At 40.7% G+C, this 21,475-nt stretch overlaps 1 protein-coding gene across 3 annotated transcripts in view; it reads right to left on the bottom strand.

Annotated features, from left to right (window-relative positions):
* Positions 1-5,401: 5,401 nt before the first annotated feature.
* Positions 5,402-21,475, bottom strand: part of synj1 (synaptojanin 1) — an 85,172-nt gene continuing 69,098 nt past the window's right edge. For 2 of the 3 annotated variants that reach the window (XM_060908952.1, XM_060908953.1), the window contains 7 exons: positions 20,087-20,249; positions 19,812-19,997; positions 19,232-19,363; positions 15,857-15,897; positions 15,528-15,720; positions 13,044-13,363; positions 5,402-8,652 (listed from right to left, as the gene is read on the bottom strand). In XM_060908952.1, the coding sequence (XP_060764935.1) occupies positions 7,885-8,652; positions 13,044-13,363; positions 15,528-15,720; positions 15,857-15,897; positions 19,232-19,363; positions 19,812-19,997; positions 20,087-20,249 (1,803 nt within the window). In that variant the 3' untranslated portion in view covers positions 5,402-7,884. The other variant, XM_060908954.1, reaches the window with a different exon arrangement.

The raw sequence follows: 21,475 nt of genomic DNA, 5'->3' as shown, positions 1-21,475 counted from the left end.
AGCCGAGAGACATAGTCCCTCCAGCGTGTCCTGGGTCTTCCCCGGGGCCTCCTCCCGGGCGGACATGCCTGGAACACCTCCCCAGGGAGGCGTCCAGGAGGCATCCGAAAAAGATGCCCGAGCCACCTCAGCTGATTCCTCTCGATGGCTAGAACTTATGTTTCAGTTTTCTGAAAGGAGTAAAGATTCTCTCTCTCTCTCTCTCCTTCGCCATTGTGCCTAGGTGGCACATAGCTCCTCCACCAATATTTTCCAGACTTCTCTGTTCTTTGCTTTCTTTTCGATCTCTCCCCAGGTCTTTTGGATGCTCTTGAATTCTTTCTCAATGGTACGCCTCCAGGTCTCTTTTGGTCTTCTTCTTTTCCTCTTTCCGTCATCAGGTGTCCACTTCAAAGCTTGTCTTGTTATATTCTCTGGATCTTTGCGTATCACATGCCCTAACCATTTCCATCTTTTCCTTTTAACTTGTGTCATGATGTCGCATTGACCTGTCCGTTCATATAGTGCTTGATTCGATATTTTATTAGGTCAGTATATGCTACAAATTTTTCGCAGACACGATGAATGAAACCCTGACAGTCTTTTGCTCTCCCTCTGTACAATTATCCAGCATTCAGCACCATAAAGGAGTACTGACAAAACGTTGCTGTTATAAATCCTTAGCTTAGTCTTCTCTGTGATGTTACGAGTTCGCCATATTTTATTTAGTTCATGAAAAGATGTTCTCGCTTTCTGCAGTCTGTTGGTAATGTCTTTCTCTGTAGCGTTGTCTTTACTAATTATACTGCCAAGGTATGTAAATTCGTCTACTTCCTCTAGCGCATCATTTTCTAAAGTTATTATGGGTGGTGCATCAGTGAGTTGCATGGTCTTCGTCTTCTTCTTGCTAATTTTTAGGCCTACCCACTCTGCAGCTTTTCCAAGGTCATCAGTCTTTTCCCGTAGATGTTTTCTATTACTTGACAATAGAGCTATGTCATCGGCAGAATCGATATCTTCCAACATAGATGTTAGTGTCCATCTTATTCCTCTACGTTTGTTTCCAATTGTTTTCCTCATGACCCAATCGATAGCAACAAGGAATAGCATAGGTGACATTACACAGCCTTGTCGCACTCCACTTGTGATGTTAAACCAGTCTGACATCTTGTTGTTGTGGATTACACTACAGGAGAAATTTTCATAGAATAATTTAATGGTGGTTACGAATTTATCTGGGCAACCATATGATTCAAGGATTTTCCAGAGGGTCTCCCTGTGTAAACTGTCAAAAGCCTTCTCGAAGTCTATAAAATTCAAGTGAATCTTGCTATTCCATTCAATAGATTGTTCCATAATATTCCTCAATGTAAATATGTGATCAATACACCCGGTTCCTGGCCTGAACCCAGCCTGCTCTTTGCGAAGTAAGTTGTTAATTGCTCCATCTAGCCTCATACAGATAATCCTGCAGAAAACTTTACTTGGCACCGAGAGGAGTGTTATACCGCGCCAGTTTGTACAGATAGTTTTATCCCCCTTTTTAGGTAACTTAACAATGAGACCCTGGCACCAGTCGCTTGGCAATGTTTCTGAGTTCCACATCTTAGTAAACAGATGGAAAAGTAAGTCTGTAGTGAGTTTTATGTCTGCTTTCAGCATTTCGCTAGTAATGTTATCTATTCCAGGTGCCCTGTTATTTCTCAATCTGTTGATGGCTGCTGTTATCTCTTCCTTTGTTGGTGGGTCACAGTTGATGTCAAAAGTATCTCCAAAGGATTCATTGATGGTAGTTGTTTCTGTTGGCTCCGGTCTATTTAGTACTTGTATAAAGTGTTCTGCCCATCTTTTCAGTTGTTCTTCCTCTTGCATAATTTTCACACCGTTTTTGTCCTTCACTGGTTTACAGTCCATAGTAAATCTTCCAGACAGTTCTCTTGTAATCCTATAAACTTCACTCAATTCACCCCGATTTGCTGCCCTCTCTGCCTCTGTTGACAATTGATCGTAATAAGCTCTCTTGTCCTGTCGTAGTCTCCTTTTTGTCTCTTTGTTGGTTTCAATATATTGTAAATTGTACCTTTCAATCAGTCTGATAGATCGTGCACTCTGTTTCTTCTCCTTGGGACTCCTTCTCTTGTCTATGAGATTCCATGTTTCCTCTGTTATCCAAGTTTTGGCTTTTCTCCTCCTCTTTCCCAATACAATCTTGCATGCATGGATATATCCCTCTTTAATACTGTTCCTAGTAGATTCAACATCTCCATCCAAACCTTCTCCAGTATCACCCAGGACTTGGTATTTATTCCTGAGGGCAAGGCTAAATTTTTTGCTTATCTTCGGCTCTTTCAACTGTGCTGTGTTAAACCTTTGTGTTTGAGTTGATTTTACATTTGTTCGTGCTTTTCTAAGATGGAGTTTAATTTTAGCTAGCAGTAGGTGGTGATCACTACCTACATTTGCACCTCGTCTTACAGTTACATCGTGGAGGGAATGTCTCCACTGACCATTGATCATAATATGGTCGATCTGGTTTCTGTCCCATCCATTCGGTGATATCCAGGTTTTCTTGTGTATTTCATGATGTGGAAAGATGGTGCCACCTATTACAAGATCATTCATTCCACAGAGATCTGCCAGCAGCACTCCGTTCTCATTCGTGTCACCACATCCATGAGATCCCATATTTTTCTCTCTTCCTTCATTCTTGTTCCCTACCTTCGCATTTAAATCACCCATTAGTATTAGTAGATCGTGCGTTGGTACATCGTTGATTATCTTCTGCAGTTGTTGATAGAATGTCTGTCTTTTGTTTCTTCTTCTGCTTCATTGGTTGGGGCATAACATTGTATAATTGTCATCTTTGTATGTTTAGAGTTAAATCGTGCTGTTATTATTCTTTCATTTATAGGTTTCCATCCAATTAAACTTTGCTGTTGTATTCATGATTATGGCAACACCTTCTGCGTGATGGTTATCCTCTCTGCCTGAGTAGATTATAGTATTATTGGATGATGATGTAATCATTCCATTTCCTGTCCATCTACTTTCACTAACACCAAGGATAGATATGTTGTATCTACTCATCTCACGTTCTACTTGTGCAGTTTTTCCTACTTCGTACATAGTTCGAACATTCCATGTTCCAATAAAAAACACACATTTTGGATTCAAGAGTGATGGTCATATCGTGTGTTGTGCAGTCATATACCCATTTAAAGCCTGGTGATCACCACTGTTGGTCCGGTGTATTCCAATATCTTGATCATCTTGGTTTATGGTTTCCATAACTAACTATTTTTTATGGTGTGGGGAAGTTAACCCCACGACCAACCCCCAACCTGGAGGACCAGGGGACCACTCTTCGTCAGGCCCCTACCCTTTGACCTGTCCGGCTTAGGTGACCCTACCAGGCTTAGGTGACCCTGCCAGGAGTTCACAACTGCCGCCGGCATAGCTCTAGGGGTCATAGGGACACTCAAACCACCCCACCACGATAAGGTGGTAATCCCATAAGGGATTACCACAAAGATTCGTTTCATTTTAAACATTTGCTTTGTTTGCTGAAAACGGAGCACATCACGGCCTACAAAAACTCGTCGTCCAACCTGCGGAAGTATCCATCCATCCATTATCTGTAGCCGCTTATCCTGTCCTACAGGGTCGCAGGCAAGCTGGAGCCTATCCCAGCTGACTATGGGCGAGAGGCGGGGTACACCCTGGACAAGTCGCCAGGTTGTCGCAGGGCTGACACATAGACACAGACAACCATTCACACTCTCAGTCACTTTAGAGTCGCCAGTTAACCTAACCTGCATGTCTTTGAACTGTGGGGGAAACCAGAGCACCCGAAGGAAACCCACGTGGACACGGGGAGAACATGCAACCTCCGCACAGAAAGGCCCTCATCAGCCACTGGGCTCGAACCCAGGACCTTCTTGCTGTGAGGCGACAGTGCTAACCACTACACCACCATGCCGCCCCCCCGCGGAAGCATATTGAGGTATATAAACATTTTATTCCAAGAGAAAGCTTGCAACGAATTTGTCTGTGCTTTTATAGCTAGCGATAACGTTGCAATAGCTACGCAGTCTGGTTAGTCAAATGACTTTCTATGGATTTGCCCACCAAGTTGCCATAGCCTTATCCACGGCTAACGTTTACACATAGCTAGTTAACTTGGACACCGTAAGTTAGCATGTAAAAACAGAGTTATGCTAAGATGAATAACGTTAACTTATCTGAAGTCCTTTAAAAAATATGTTTTAGCATTATCTTTCCAAGTAAACAGAATGGAGAAATCTTTCTTTTCTAGTAGCGTTAGCTACCCAATATGATTTTGAGTTTGAAAAGCATTTGCTAGCATGTCAGGTGGAGTTTCACTGACTAGCTAGCTTAACAGCATGTGTTCATTTTGTGAATTCACATTTCTGTCTTTGGTAACAGCATTAGGTTTTGTAAGCATTGCGGCAATAATACAACGATGCACTGACAGAAAATGTACTTTTAATACCTAAGTATTTTTAAAAGCAAGCACTTCAGTACTTTAACTTCAGTAAAAATTTGACTGGACAACTTTCACTTGTATCGGAGTAACAATTGACCAGTGCGATCTGTACTTTGACTTAAGTAATGAAGTTGGGTACTTTGTCCACCTCTGTTTCCCCACTCTGATTTATTTTAAGAACATAAACCAACTCTTCAAATATTCATCTCATCTCATCATCTCTAGCCGCTTTATCCTGTTCTACAGGGTCGCAGGCAAGCTGGAGCCTATCCCAGCTGACTACGGGCGAAAGGCGGGGTACACCCTGGACAAGTCGCCAGGTCATCACAGGGCTGACACATAGACACAGACAACCATTCACACTCACATTCACACCTACGGTCAATTTAGAGTCACCAGTTAACCTAACCTGCATGTCTTTGGACTGTGGGGGAAACCGGAGCACCCGGAGGAAACCCACGCGGACACGGGGAGAACATGCAAACTCCGCACAGAAAGGCCCTCGTCGGCCATGGGGCTCGAACCCAGAACCTTCTTGCTGTGAGGCGACAGCGCTAACCACTACACCACCGTGCCGCCCCATTATTTAATTGTGTGCAATAATTTTATTTATTGCTCACAGAATTTTTATTCATGAATTTCCCACAAAAAAACCCTACTTGCTTTTAAGTTACTGAGGTACACATTCAAATCAAGTGACCAGATAAACAGGCTAAAAAAATTAAATCATAAATACAGTCCGTTTCATAATTGTGGGTTGTGATTTCCACCACTTAATTTTTTTTAAATCAGTAACCCATTGGCTTCAACATCCCCTGGGGGTCTCCAGAGCCCACTTTGAGAACCATAGATCTAGAGACCTTGAGAAGCTCTGTCCCACACAATACCGTTTTGTACTGAATAATCAAAGACTACTTATACATTTACATTAATACATTTACATTTATTATTGCATACGTACAACATCAATTACTCCATACATTTGTGCAATTTGATATGAACTTAAATCACAGGTTGAATACCAAGTACTAAACTGCAGCCATGGTTTGTGTGTATACCTATAGTCACGGTTAACAACACAAGGATCTCTACTACTGAGCGAACGTTTTAAATGTCACCATCACAAAATGAGTTAAGAGTTAAATATTTGCATGACATGATTTGATTATTAGCTGAATACAACTGAACAGTACATGTAATGCTATTATTTCCAGTGGTTACATTATTTCCAACAGCAAAAACAAACTAAAGCTAAAAATGTCCCATTCAATCATATTTTAGAGGAGGTTAAATTTAGAACTGATGCACTCATGGGCATCTCCTTTTCATTGGGTTGCCTCAAGGGAAACATTCAAGTTTTGTGATGGCTACATCCTTTAAAAGAAAAAAAAAAAGTAAAGTGTGCAAACAACATCTGCTTTAAAAAGGTACAGTTTCTGTAGCCTACCTGCTCTACCTGCACGACTTTCTGTCTGGCCAATAAGAAAGCACTACATATGCAATCGACACTTTGATATATGAAATGTCATGACATTTCTCACACACACACACAAACAAAAAACCAACAACCTGAAAAAGTGTCAAAAAGCGTGACACTCATTATAAAATAAGGTGGCTTGCTTGTCTCCCATACCCTTTGCCCCCGGTCAGATAGATTTTTTTCCATAGAATGCCCTCTTAAGATGATTTAAATGTAACAAGGTAAGAATTAAACGTATTCGGTGATACAGTTGTGTAACTAAAGAATGACTGAAATGTCAATACTGAAAATAAAGCAGTACCAACACCGACACTTCAACAAAGCCTGACTGTGGTGTAACGAAACACTGCACAAGTAAAAGATATGAATCCCCAAATGCCAAGAAAATATCAAGAACGAATCACCAGATCAAAACAACAATACAGTATGGAATGCACAGAAAGTAATAGGACTTCCAGACTGGTAATGACACGACTTGCACAGTGGAGGTAACCGACAACACTGACTATCAATAAGGTAAATGCTAATCGGATAAGGAACGTGTAACTGATATCCTTTTCCTCCTGTGCATGTTTCAACATGCTTAAAGGCCCTGTTTGATTAATGGATGCGCACGAAGTCAAACTGCTAGATAAATATTTCAAACAACAAAAAACCCCTCACCCCATTCGTACAGACGTACACAATGCATATATGCAGACAGAACACACGGCATATTATTTTCCTCACGCAAAGAACAAAAAAGTACGACATTCCCAGTGAAACTGACGTGACGTACGAGCTCGCTGAACTGAATAATGTAAGATTAAGTACACGTAGCTTTGTGGTATGGTCAGAGTCGCACATCTCGGAATCATAGACCAACACGTGAACTCACTAAAATAAGCACATTCATTAAATGCGCAGCAGTTCTGTTGAATGCTTTGGATTATGTGAAACAGAAGCAAAAGGAATACTCGCTTGATTGCGGGCAGACGCAACGAGATACAGCAGAAATGCCGGGAAACATGTGCTTTCTGCTTTCTCAAACCTGAAAACTCGAAACTCTGGCTTCAAAGTACACTTGAAGACCTAAAGGATAAGAGCATTTCAGTGCAATACCAGTATGGCAGGTACATATTACAAGCAAATATATAATATATACACAAATTGTAGACTGCTGTACATTTTTTTAAAACCACATCGAAGGCTATGTAATACATAGATCCACAACTTGTACACTTCAGCATGTTGAGCTAGAGATATAAGAACACGGAGGAGAAAAAAGAGAGAGAGAGAGAGAGAGAGAGAGAGAGAGAGAGAGAGAGAGAGAGAGAGAAATGATCAGTGTTGCACAGTAGCGAAAGATATGCACTAAGTTTGGTGTAAAATACAGACGTTAAACATAAAAACAGACTGAGCATACATTCATAATGAGAGAGAAATCATAGCAAGGGGTTACAGAGTCAGTATGTGCTGTAGCTATTATTTAACTAAAATTCCAGAGGCAATATTAAAAGGTCTAGTAGCTTTCGCCATCCAAGAATCTAAATAACACGCTGTGCATTCAACAGACATTTTTTTGCAGCTTGCGACTCCGCTGTAAATGCTGCACAATCAAATAGTGGTAAAACAAATGCATAAAAGCGATTATATTCGATAAGCATTTGACTGAAGAAAAATAAAATATTGCACAGAATTTCACACACACAGACACAGGTGTGTGTATGTATTTCTAAATATGTGTACAGATAGAAGCATCAGAGAGGTCATGTTTAATCTAGGCCTGCTCCGGGTTGCGTTACTGATTTATCCGTTTCAGAGAGACATGACTCGAACAGCATACTTGTGTACAAACCACACACATAAATAAGCAATTTCTTGAGTTTTTCCACGCACACACACACACCTCAACATCAGTAGAACATTACAATATATATTATCTTTCCGTGAACTCAGGGAGGAGGGGGTTTCTTGGGGTTGCGTTAGCATTAGTTCTGCCTGACACAGGAGGAGGCAGTGTTGGCAATGTGGATGTGGTAAGGGAAGCCCAGTTACCGTCAGAGTCAAACCCAGAGATGGAGAAGCTGCTTTGGGGCTGCTGGAATGTAGCACTGGACGACAATGGAGTTGCAGTTGATGCTGGAGCTTTTCCTGACCTCTGAAAGTCTGACTCATCATCAAAGGTCACCCACTGCTGGACTTTGGGTGGAGGCGGAGCTAAAGCTGGCTGAGGTGGTCTGGAGAAAGATGAAGGCAGAGTTGAGCTGTGAACAAGGGCAGATGCGGCTCTGTGGAGGCCCGGCTTGGTGTCGAAGTCAGGCGTGAGTGAGCGATGCTGTGATGCTGCCATGGTGCCAGTAAATGGGTTGATACTGTTGGGTTTAGATTGAACATCAGTCAAGAAGGGGTTCGAGGAGACTGGGAGGGTTTCCTGTGAGCGGCTGCGGGAAGGAGGGGGTGGGGCCAGCAAAGCTGGTGTGGGGTCAAGGGTCTTCTGTGGATTAGACTGGGGAAACCGAGGAACTGGAGTGGAATTTAGAGACCGTGAACTGGTGGATGAGTGGAAGGAGCTGTGGAGTGAAGAATTCCTAGACAGGGATTGGCTGTTTAGCCAGGAAGTGGAGGAGAACAGATCGATGGTGAGCGGGTCAAGGGGGCCCATTTCCAATTGTGCTTCTCTTCGGATTCCATTCGTTCCATTTGTCTGTAGAGGAAACACACACCAATAGAACCAATCGAGACTGACCTTCAGCAGGAAAATGGAGGCTTAATTAATGCAAAATGCTCAAAATGAACATAGTTGACTAAAATATTAATATAAATATAAGCAATACACCTGTGTTACAGTTTCATTAAAGACATGAATGTTATTAGTCTATGAGACTTTTGTTTGATCAAAAGTAGAGCCTCATATACTCTGAATTATGGATTAAGGTGCCGTAATGTATCCATAAGGCTCAGTTTAAAGTCTGCACTAAGGAGATGCTCAAAACGATGACTGAAACCATTGACAGACAAAAGCCGGTGACAAAAGACAAAAACTTTCCTTGAACCATTTGTAAAACTCATCGTTTACTGATACAACACATGGCTAAGAGGTTCAAGTTAAGTTTTTTCGCCCTAAAAAACACACATACTACCAAAAATAATAAACCACCTATACAGTGGAATTTACAGCAGCCAACTGAAACATGAAAAGGGGGGAAAAAAATCAACTAGAACATGGAGGTCACTATAATGTATGAGTATAGACTGGGAGAGAGGATATGGTTCTGTGAGCACAATGCGGAGACCAGAACTTGCATTAAATACCTTTCAACCTGAGGATTGCTCCTGCTTGAGAGAGAGAGAGAGAGAGAGAGAGAGAGAGAGACAGAGAGAAAAATAAACACACATACACCCATCAACAAAAGCAGGAAATCACAGAAACAGTAAGGGTAAGAGATAAGAAAAGCTGGGAAATCAACAGAAATTTGGGATAAAAATGTCAGTCCAAAACAGCCAGGAGCAAAAGTGCTTCATGAAACGTAAAAATTCATGAACTTAATTTATATCGCATCTTTCTCAGGTCCGTTAGCATTTCAAAGAAGAAAAAAAAAAAAAAAGACATGACGCAACAAGTTTATTGTTGAGAATCAAACAGCAGTATGATCAGCATGAATTTACAGTTGACATGTTGTTTACTTAACCAGCAACATGACTGCATTTGAATGCAATACACTGGAACACAGTCATGGCTGCTTCTTTTGCTTCATACGGGTCCGAAACTGCTTTCCGGCATTTATCACATCAATAATTCATTTACAAACACTGTTAATACAGTCCTTTTTCTTTTTAATTAAGAAAAAAAAGGCCAACTGGTTTCACTGGTGACATACAGTACTGTGGAAAAGTCTTAGCCACCCTATTTTTTTTTCCACACAAACTTTGTTATAGATTTCTATTTTATGATTTCTACGTTATCAAGTCGGTACAAAAACATTTTAGAGTCCAAACATTCGTTTTCTAGCACAAAATTAAATGTTACAGAAAAAAAAAAAAGTTTGTCTCTGAGCAGCATATTACATAAGAGACCACTTTTCAGATTAAAAAAAGAAAACATAATAAAGGCTCCTGGGTTTTGGTGCAAAATTAAGCAGCAAGTCTGACAGTCAAAGTGTCCAGAAGAAATGCGGCTGGTTCTGTAAAACCTACAGCTCATTTCCTTATCAAACTGCACTCATTGTACCCGAGACTGCTTTTTTTTTTTTTAAAGCAAAAAGGTCGTCTTACACCAAATATTGCCTTTGTTTCATTTATTATGGCTTATTGCTGTTTATAGTATATATTTTTTTAATGTCGAAACATTTATTTTCATTTTTTTTAAGCAATTTTGGGTCTACAGCATTTATTTACATGTACCTAAGACTTTTGCACAGTACTGTATATACAGTTAGGTCCATAAATATTTGGACAGAGACAACATTTTTCTAATTTTGGTTCTGTACATTACCACAATGAATTTTGAACAAAACAATTCAGATGCAGTTGAAGTTCAGACTTTCAGCTTTAATTCAGTGGGGTGAACAAAATGATTGCATAAAAATGTGAGGAACTAAAGCATTTTTTAAACACAATCCCTTCATTTCAGGGGCTCAAAAGTAATTGGACAAATTAAATAATTGTAAATAAAATGTTCATTTCTAATACTTGGTTGAAAACCCTTTGTTGGCAATGACTGCCTGAAGTCTTGAACTCATGGACATCACCAGACGCTGTGTTTCCTCCTTTTTAATGCTCTGCCAGGCCTTTACTGCAGCAGTTTTCAGTTGCTGTTTGTTTGTGGGCCTTTCTGTCTGAAGTTTAGTCTTTAACAAGTGAAATGCATGCTCAATTGGGTTGAGATCAGGTGACTGACTTGGCCATTCAAGAATATTCCACTTCTTTGCTTTAATAAACTCCTGGGTTGCTTTGGCTTTATGTTTTGGGTCACTGTCCATCTGTATTATGAAACACCGACCAATCAGTTTGGCTGCATTTGAGCACACAGTACGTCTCTGAATACCTCAGAATTCATCCGGCTGCTTCTGTCCTGTGACATCATCAATAAAACACTAGTGACCCAGTGCCACTGGCAGCCATGCATGCCCAAGCCATCACACTGCCTCCGCCGTGTTTTACAGATGATGTGGTATGCTTTGGATCATGAGCTGTACCACGCCTTCGCCATACTTTTTTCTTTCCATCATTCTGGTAGAGGTTGATCTTGGTTTCATCTGTCCAAAGAATGTTCTTCCAGAACTGTGCTGGCTTTTTTAGATTTTTTTTTTTAGCAAAGTCCAATCTAGACTTTTTATTCTTGAGGCTTATGAGTGGCTTGCACCGTGCAGTGAACCCTCTGTATTTACTTTCATGCAGTCTTCTCTTTATGGTAGATTTGGATATTGATACGCCTACCTCCTGGAGAGTGTTGTTCACTTGGTTGGCTGTTGTGAAGGGGTTTCTCTTCACCATGAAAATTATTCTGCGATCATCCACCACTGTTGTCTTCTGTGGGTGTCCAGGTCTTTTTGCATTGATGAGTTCACCAGTGCTTTCTTTCTTTCTCAGGATGTACCAAACTGTAGATTTTGCCACTCCTAATATTGTAGCAATTTCTCGGATGGGTTTTTTCTGTTTTCACAGCTTAAGGATGGCTTGTTTCACCTGCATGGAGAGCTCCTTTGACCGCATGTTTTCTTCACAGCAAAATCTTCCAAATGCAAGCACCACACCTCAAATCAACTCCAGGCCTTTTATCTGCTTAATTGAGAATGACATAACGAAGGAATTGCCCACACCAGCCCATGTAATAGCCTTTGAGTCAATTGTCCAATTACTTTTGGTCCCTTTAAAAACAGGGTGGCACATGTTAAGGAGCTGAAACTCCTAAACCCTTCATCCAATTTTAATGTGGAGACCCTCAAATTAAAGCTGAAAGTCTGGACTTTATGTCCATGTCCATTATATAACTATAACTTGAATATGTTTCAGTAAACAGGTAAAAAAATAAAATTTGTGTCAGTGTCCAAATATATATGGACCGAACTGTAAGCTTTTTCTTCGATAACAGCAAGCCTAAAAAAAAAGAAAAAGTTTTACGTTTAGTGTCTTAAGTTTAATGTGAATTTGCCACGCTTAAAAATGTGCTTTGTAGAAAACCAGGGGCAAATCGTGTTCTGCTCTTTTTAAAAAAGTGGTGTCCTTTTTCTCTTTTCTCTGTGATCTATATTTCCAACTGGTTACATTCACACCTGTATCTGTGTATCCTCAGGATTCTCAGTTTCCTCCTGGATTGGCTATGCAAGTTGTGAATGAGTGTGTGAATGTGTTGTGTGTTGTGTGCATGTTGGCCTGCGATGGACTGGAGAACCCTCCAGGGTGTATTCCCACTAGGAGTGTGTTTCCAGAATAGGCTTTGGATCCACTACAACCCTATCCAGTATAACGCTGATACTTAAGATGAATGTATTAACTTGGAATGATGTTGGCAACAAGAGAGGAGTCAAAAAAACAAGCCCTAAAGACTGGAGTTTCATCTTTTAGTGTCAATAGTAAAAGCTCTGTACAATGCAGTGTACACAAAGGGGAAATGTTTTTCATAGCAGCCCATCAGTGGAAATGGAAACTCAAAAACTCCTGCTAGTGATGATGAGAAAGCTGTCTCTCTTCAGCACCTGAACTTCTCGAAGGAAATCGGACTCTACCGTCTAATTAACAAAAGAATAGTACATTTGATAAAATCTATTTTAATAACTGTAAAATCGACAAGAAGCTACAAAATGTGCATATAAGCATCCCTGCATTCGGGTTATTGTGTCTGTGCTTCATTAAGAAGATTAATGTTCATTGATACTGATAATCACCTCCTCTATAGTACAGCCTCAACAAACTGTAGTGCAGTGGAACCTACCTGTCTGCTTCATACACACAGCTGAAAGACAAACACACATCTCACCATTTACGTGAACAAACGGCTCAGGTGTCGGAAAGAGATTTAAACCCCTGCCACTGCTAGTCTTTAATTAAGACATCTGACAGACGTGTGAACTGCATTATATAAAGGACAGGACTAACCTGAGATGCAGGAGCAGGAGAAGCCTCTGGTGGCAGGGCGTGTGAGGAGCGGCTACGGGGTGGTGGTTTGGGTGATGCCAGGCCAGGCTGAGGTGGCATGGCTGCTCCGGTGCTTGTAGAAGCTGGCTGCGGCTGCAGAGGGGCCGACATTGTTGGCACCATAGGAGGAGGAAGCGTAGGTACCATGGGTGGGGGCAATGTGGGTACCATGGGTTGAGGCAGCTGGGCTTGTATTGGTGGACGAATGGGGGAGGTGGCCTGAGGCTGCATTGGAGAGACCATCTGAGGCCTCATGGGGCCGGGCAGTGAGGGAGGAGGTGCTGTAGGGCATAAAACGACACAGGCCTGTTAGTCTCACTACGGAGAGATTCCTCCACCCCCCCATTTTCATGTACTAGTGATACACTCATAAAGCAAAGACTCCTAGGCCAAAGACAAAGATGGGTCTTAAGACAGGAATAAAAAGCATAAGTGACAGGAAAACAGCTAATTAAAAACTTCTTTGGCCAGCAAAAGAGAAACTACAATTACCAACTGCCATTAAACTTTAATTGGACCGCAAAATGGACAGTTGGTTGGAGAACCTAAAATGTAATGAGAAAAGAGACCTAATGAGGACTGAAAATAATAGAAATATAAAGTTGTGCCAATTGTGATACTTTAAAAACAGTTAACAAAACCTTAATATATTACAGTGGTGCTTGAAAGTTTGTGAACCCTTTAGAATTTTCTATATTTCTGCATAAATATGACCTAAAATATCATCAGATTTTCACACAAGTCCTAAAAGTAGGTAAAGAGAACCCAGTTAAACAAATGAGACAAAAATATTATACTTGGTCATTTATTTATTGAGGAAAATGATCCAATATTACATATCTGTGAGTGGCAAAAGTATGTGAACCTTTGCTTTCAGTATCTGGTGTGACCCCCTTGTGCAGTTAGGTAACTGTTGATCAGTCCTGCACACCGGCTTGGAGGAATTTTAGCCCATTCCTCCGTACAGAACAGCTTCAACTCTGGGATGTTGGTGGATTTCCTCACATGAACTGCTCACTTCAGATCCTTCCACAACATTTCGATTGGATTAAGGTCAGGACTTTGACTTGGCCATTCCAAAACATGAACTTTATTCAACGACTGGTGTGTTTAGGGTCGTTGTCTTGCTGCATGACCCACCTTCTCTTGAGATTCAGTTCATGGACAGATGTCCTGACATTTTCCTTTAGAATTTGCTGGTATAATTCAGAATTCATTGTTCCATCAATTATGGCAAACCGTCCTGGTCCAGATGCAGCAAAACAGGCCCAAGCCGTGATACTACCACCACCATGTTTCACAGGCGGGATAAGGTTCTTATGCTGGAATGCAGTGTTTTCCTTTCTCCAAACATAACGCTTCTCATTTAAACCAAAAATTTCTATTTTGTTCTCATCCATCCAGAAAACAATTTTCCAATAGCCTTCTGGCTTGTCCACATGATCTTTAGCAAACTGCAGATGAGCAGCAATGTTCTTTTTGGAGAGCAGTGGCTTTCTCCTTGCAACCCTGCCATGCACACCATTGTTGTTCAGTGTTCTCCTGATGGTGGACTCATGAACATTAACCAATGTGAGAGAGGCCTTCAGTTGCTTAGAAGTTACCCTGGGGTCCTTTGTGACCTCACTGACTATTACACGCCTTGCTCTTGGAGTGATCTTTGTTGGTCGACCACTCCTGGGGAGGGGAACAATGGTCTTGAATTTCCTTCATTTGTACACAATCTGTCTGACTGTGGATTGGTGGAGTCCAAACTCTTTAGAGATGGTTTTGTAACCTTTTCCAGCCTGATGAGCAACAACAACGCTTTTTCTGAGGTCCTCAAAAATCTCCTTTGTTCGTGCCATGATACACTTCCACAAACATGTGTTGTGAAGATCAGACTTTGATAGATCCCTGTTCTTTAAATAAAACAGGGTGCCCACTCACACCTGATTGCCATCCCATTCATTGAAAACATCTGACTAATTTCACCTTCAAATTAACTGCTAATCCTAGAGGTTCACATACTTTTGCCACTCACAGATATGTAATATTGGATCATTTTCCTCAAATAAATGACCAAGTATAATATTTTTGTCTCATTTGTTGAACTGGGTTCTCTTTATCTACTTTTAGGACTTGTGTGAAAATCTGATGATGTTTTAGGTCATATGTATGCAGAAATATAGAAAATTCTAAAGGGTTCGCAAACTTTCAAGCACCACCGTACATTATACTGGAAGCAAGGAAACGGACATATTGTCTTTTTTTGAGAGCCAATCTAGAAGCTTTATTTATAACTACATGCAATACAGGCATGAGGGAACTCTAATTTAGAAATAGCTAAATTATAGCTAGAAGCAGCCAGTTTAACAACAGAAGGGTCAGAATATTAAGTCAGATAAAAAGAGTAGTATTAAGCAGTTTCATATCCTTTTCTGTTTACCGTGATTGTTCACATACCCAGAGGGAGTTCTGCTGGTTTGTTTTGTGCGTCTGGAACGGGTCTCGGGGCTCCAGGGTGGTTATCTGTGGTGGATCGCGGGGCTCCTGGGTGAACCTCTGCTATGGGTCTGGGAGCTCCGGGGTGGGCAGGAGGTGGTGGTGGTCTTGATTGTGGTGGCACACTGATAACACCCGCCCGAGGAGGGATGTTCTGAAACAATAATTTTTTATGACTTTAGACTGATTTATTGAGGTGGATTCTTCTGGTCTGGCTAAAACTTCTCAGCCTCTTAATTTCCGCATCATCAATAAGTTATCTTATATAGTCTTTTACAAAGTTTACCCACCGGCCTTGAACTGCTTGCTGCTCCAGTAGACTGGCCTCGTCCTGAAAAACAGCAGGTATCATGCTTACACTTAAAAGCACTCTCGGTCATCCTCAAAAAAGTTTTTCATTACTTTGCCACTACCATTCATGGATTTAGCCCCTACACCATCCTGCTATCTCACCCTGTTCCTTCATCCCCACAAAGCCATATTTTTCATGTGTATAACTTTCTGAGCCTGCTGGAAGCCTGAGAACGTCTTTGAAGTAAAGACAAACACCTGAGCAACTGTATGCAGAAACTGCTGCAGTGCTCTTATCCTAAAGCAATCTCCTCCACCCTCCTGACTCACCTCTTCCTGGTCAACAAGGGGTCACACACAGGATTACCAGCCCCTGTCCTGGCCAAATGTGTAGCCAAATCCCTGTACTATTCTCCCATGCAAGAGCATACTCCCTTTCCCACGCAACTTAAATGACCAACAGTGCCAGTATAAGGAAGCCAGGAAAATGCTACTGACAGCAGCCTGGCACTGATCTGTGACCACCAGGTGAAGACTGGCTAACTTCCCAAAAACTCCCTCCATTCCAGTGCCGTGGAAAGCTAGTCACTGATCGCAGCATTGAGACCTGAATGCTTTCTCTGAATGTAGTAAAAGAACTGACATTTAATCTCTGTGCACTTACTTACCAGCAACATCTGCTCTGGGTAAAGCAGGGCTTTTTGGTCCTTCGCAGCATGGAGGAGTAAGCGATTTTATTATTAATCTCAGTTTCAGTGTATCCGTCAAATTCTTAAACTACACATTTATAATACTATGTATAAAAGCTGCACATGTTTACAATCCCTAAAATCTATGCATGGGCTCTTTCTGAGACATTATTCGATCAAAAAAAAATTGCATCTATTAGGAATGTAAATAAATATGAATACATTTTAGAATAAACAGATAATGCTTGTAGTAGTGCTTATAACATAGGAGGTGCACTGTTAGTTTTTTTTTTGCTGAAAGGTTCACAGGGTATCTGGATGAGACTAGAGGTGTGCATTGAAACTGGTAACACACACAAAAAAAACCCTCAAACTTTATAAATCACAGGCAGGTGCAAACAAAAATAACAAGAAGACAGAGCCATCTCTATCCCCCGCCCTATATACCAAGTTTCAAGATATTATTTGTCACATTTTTCAAGTTCTGCTGCAGGAAGCCAACCCTACCTCTTTACACTGACCTCAGCAGCCCATGGCATAAACCCACCGGACCTTTGGTCCAGGTGAACTAAAAATGAAAATTTCTCACATTTCTTAGTATCAAAAGGCACATATTACTTATTCAACACATATACCAACTTTCAAGACCGTACCAGTCATAGTTTTCAAGTTCTGCTCCGGAAACAAAACCTACCCCCTAAGACTAACCTGAGAGTCTGAAATTGTTTCCATGGAAACGTGAAAAATTAAAATTTCTTAAATTTCTTAGTATGAAAAGGCACATCTACATCACCTTGTTGACATGTATACCGAGTTTCAAATCTGTATCATGAATAGTTTTGGATCCATGCTCCGGAAACGGACATTGCTCTTAGAAACGAAGTCAAAATCTATTTTTTATGTAAATATTTGAAAAAAATACTTCTTTTCAAAAATCCAAAATAGCAAAAGGCACCAGGTCACATGTTGCTTGATATGTATACAAAGTTTCATGAAGATATCTTCAGTAGTTTTAAAGATATGGCCCGGAAACAAAAACGTGACTGGACAGAGAGAACCCATTTCTAAAAGGCACATCTACAGTATATCACCTTATTAACATGTATACCAAGTTTCAAATCCGTATCATGAATAGTTTTGGATATATGCTCCGGAAACGAACGTTGCTCTTAGGAACTAAGTCAAAATCTATTTTTTATGTAAAAATTTGAAGAATACTTTTTTTCAAAAATCCACGGAACCCATTTCTATATCCCCTGCCAAACTTTGTTTGGGTGGAGGATAATAACCACGTCAGCTTGATTTAAAAAATAAATAAATAAAAATAATAAAAAAAACCCAGCCCCATGCACATCACGACTTGAAACCTGTTGTGAATTCGAGTGATGTTGCAAACTGTCAGAGCCTGATCGCACACAATACTGAAAGTGTTAGTATTTCTAAATCTGGGTTCCCCCACACACAGTGTCTTCCAGTGTTTCTGGGAGAATAGTGGCATGATTCCTATTTATTAATTAATAATTAGAAAAAAGAAAACACTTCCTGTTGAGACCACTTCAGGGTTAAATACAGTCATGGATTACTGGAGCACTAAATAGACAGAAATACAGATGAAGTCACTGCGTTAGACCCCTAGTATCCATATATGTTATTTACCAGCTGGGAGGTCCGTATCGTGAAATACCGTGACCGAGGTCTTGAAAGTACTGAGCGAGGCCCTCTGGGCCGAGGTCACGGTATTTCACCATGCGGACCGACCTTAAGCTGGTAAATAATATATTTATTTTTTTCTTTACCAAATTCTAACAGAAAACGAGAGCGCCCGAAAGGGAAAACCGAGCCGAGCCACCATTTTGAATCCTCATTCACGGCTGGAATGCAAATTGCTTCCTCCTTGGTATACAAGTGCACTTCCATGGCAGGGAAAAAAACCCCTACATTTTGCCGCCTATGTAGTCCCCTATTTATACAAAATTGAGTCATTCAGGATTCAGCCATGTTTTTGCTTGGCGTTAGCAAATTACAGGTTTTTCGCTTTCTCCTGAAATGTTTTATTTTATTTCTTCTTCCTCAGAGTAGTAAAACTCGCTTTTGCTGTGCAGACTGTCGTTATCGCTATCCATGATGTAAAATTAATGCTATTCTCCTGAGAAATGCTGGCAAAAATTTACAAGATTTTTGATAATCTTATAAATAAATCTTATTAAAAAAAAAAAAAAAAAAAAAAAAAAAAAGAGAGAAATGTTGACAAAAAATGCTGCTATGTTTGTTGTTGTTGTGAACGAGCAAGTCACCAGAGGTCTGTAACTGGGGTCCATATTGTAGGATACGGACCCGCTCGCCAGCCAATCAGAGGGCAGGATTTGATGGAAACCGCACCGTGAAAAAAATAAATGTCTAATATCAGGCTGATAAAAGAAGAAATATTTCCAAAATGGTAATAATACAAGTTGGAATTTGATAAGTGACCAACAAGTGCACAGTTACCCAGTTACAATAAGTCAATATGGGGGAAGAAAAAAAAAATCTCCATATGATCTGACTAAATGATTACAGATGGTTTAGACTTAACCCTTTGCAGTAACACACTCCAAAAACAGGCGATTTACATTAGACCAAAATGGTGTGCTACAGAATGAAGAATGTAATATTTATAATAATAAGTCTTAGGTCAGGCTGCTTTACCTGATGGAGGTGGGGGGCGCTGCGGAGGTGCAGGTCTGGCAGGGGGAGCGTTGGGTCGTGGGGGAGGGGGGCGTTTTGGTTCCAGCCCTTGTGATACAGAAGCTCCTACCAGCTGATTTTCTAAAGGAATAACTAAAAGAAACAATTAACGATAACCACCATCAATATCAGGATCACCATCATAATTAACATAAATCATGAGCTTTGGCATAACATGCAGCACTAAATAGGCACAGCAAAAGCTCTCCCAGCATCTTTAAAACCTACAGCACACATTCATCACATCTGTGGCAGCTCTAAAAGCTTCACTCTTTACCTGCCTTTTCCCTCCTACATGTGATCGGACTGAGACCGCCTTTCATCCACAGTGAAAAAGTAAAATCAATACATTGATAGAAAGATTTAGAAGAATACAAATAAATGATGTCAGTAGAAACAACAATTTAATGCAATTTTAAAAATCGTTGTAAATTCACAACGCTGTGACACTATGCTACTTCACCTTTTTAGTTTTGCATATTTTCTTTGGAAAACATAAATGTGAGCAGCGTTTCAGCTTTACATAACACAGGTTTTGTACCTTGTGGGGGTCCGGCTGTACGTGGTGGAGCTCTGCTTGGCCTGCAGGGGGGTGCAGGCTCTCCATGTGTTGGTGAGGGGCACGGGCTGGAGCGGGGAGAGGGTGCTGGGGAAATACCCACATCCATACCAGCCCCAGGTTGCAGGTGCTGGGGAAGAATATTCTCCACCTCCTCATCCACATCGCCTTCAAAACACAACAGGGTCAAAGATGATTTCTGATGACTTGAATGGTTTTCTGGTTTTACAAAAAGCTGTGATCATAACGCGACATACCCTCCATGTCAAACTCGTCTCCCATGTCGTTGTCCTCGGCGAGCAGCGTGGAGCTGGCGGAGGTGGGGATGCTGCCACAGATCCTCTCCACACTCATCTCTTCTTCCAGACTCTTGATCCAGCCAGGGCTCTTTAAACGAATGTCTATGGTTTTCCCCATCACCTGAGTAAACAGTGAGAACGGTTATACATAAGTAAATCTCTTTTTGTAAACAATTCTTAATTAGATTTTTTTAATAGCAACTGAGACGGTGTTGCAGTGAAAACCTGCAATGCTGCAAGATTAGGATATATAAAAGTCAGAAAATTATTTTCAATGAAAACTGCAATCGGCAAAAAGCATCACAACAGCATAACAAATCATATTTTTGGGAGGCGAGTCAAATTACTAGACTTGTGATGTCATTAACTGTTCAGCAATGAGTTGATGATTCTTACTGCATGATTTGTCTATAGAGGACTTTCATGTGACGTCATCGTGACTGCGGATTTGTTTACGCGGCCATATTGCATGGCAAGCTTTGCGTTGGACAATAACTGGCACAAGTGTACGCGAGTGATTGTGAGCCCAATTCAGTAAACATCTACAGATAAACTTGTAGAAGTTACATCTAAAAGAACAAAGCCAGAGACCTGTAGTGCTTTTGGATGTAATAACAGACGTGGAGATAAGCTTGGTTTAACTTTTCACCACTTCCCGGCGAACTCAGAATGATGAAAAAAATGGCGAGCTGCAGTTAAATGGGAAGACTGGATGCCAACAAAGTATTCCCGTGTGTGTGGAGAACATTTTATAATCAGGTTAGTGTGAAAGCCCTGTGCAACATTAAGATGTATATCTGGATGTGGGCTTTGGATGTGATACATTTTATTAGACCGCATGCTTGGCTAGACTAGCAGCATATTTGTTCTGTACCAATAATATAGACTTGGCTAAACACCATAAAATATGCTAGATCTAGGCTCTGGCTTGTTTATTACTATTAGAAGTCCACATTTGAGCTTACCTTTGTGGTGATAAGGTATTTTTCTTTATCGGGAATTTCCCAAAGCATTCCGGTACGAAAACTGCTTCGAAATATTGGTCGGCATCTGTACTTTCGTATGCCTTTAGCATCTCCAGTGTATTTACAAGTTCCAAATACAAAATAGTTCAGGATGTCATAGTGTTCTCAAATCCGGTACCTACCGTATTTTTCGGACTATAAGTCGCACTTTTTTTTATGGTTCGGCTGGCCATGCGACTTATACTCCGGTGCGACGTATATATGATTTTTTTTTTTTTTCACCGCGAGTAATAACGATAGTAACGATTAGTAATAGGCTACTAATATTAGTTATAATAATAATATAGGCTATTAGTAATAACGATAGTGATAGTATTAAAGA

The sequence above is a fragment of the Neoarius graeffei genome, chromosome 25, assembly GCF_027579695.1.
Source record: "Neoarius graeffei isolate fNeoGra1 chromosome 25, fNeoGra1.pri, whole genome shotgun sequence".
In the NCBI taxonomy this organism is placed as follows: Eukaryota; Metazoa; Chordata; class Actinopteri; order Siluriformes; family Ariidae; genus Neoarius; species Neoarius graeffei.
This window is presented reverse-complemented; position numbering and strand designations above follow the sequence as displayed.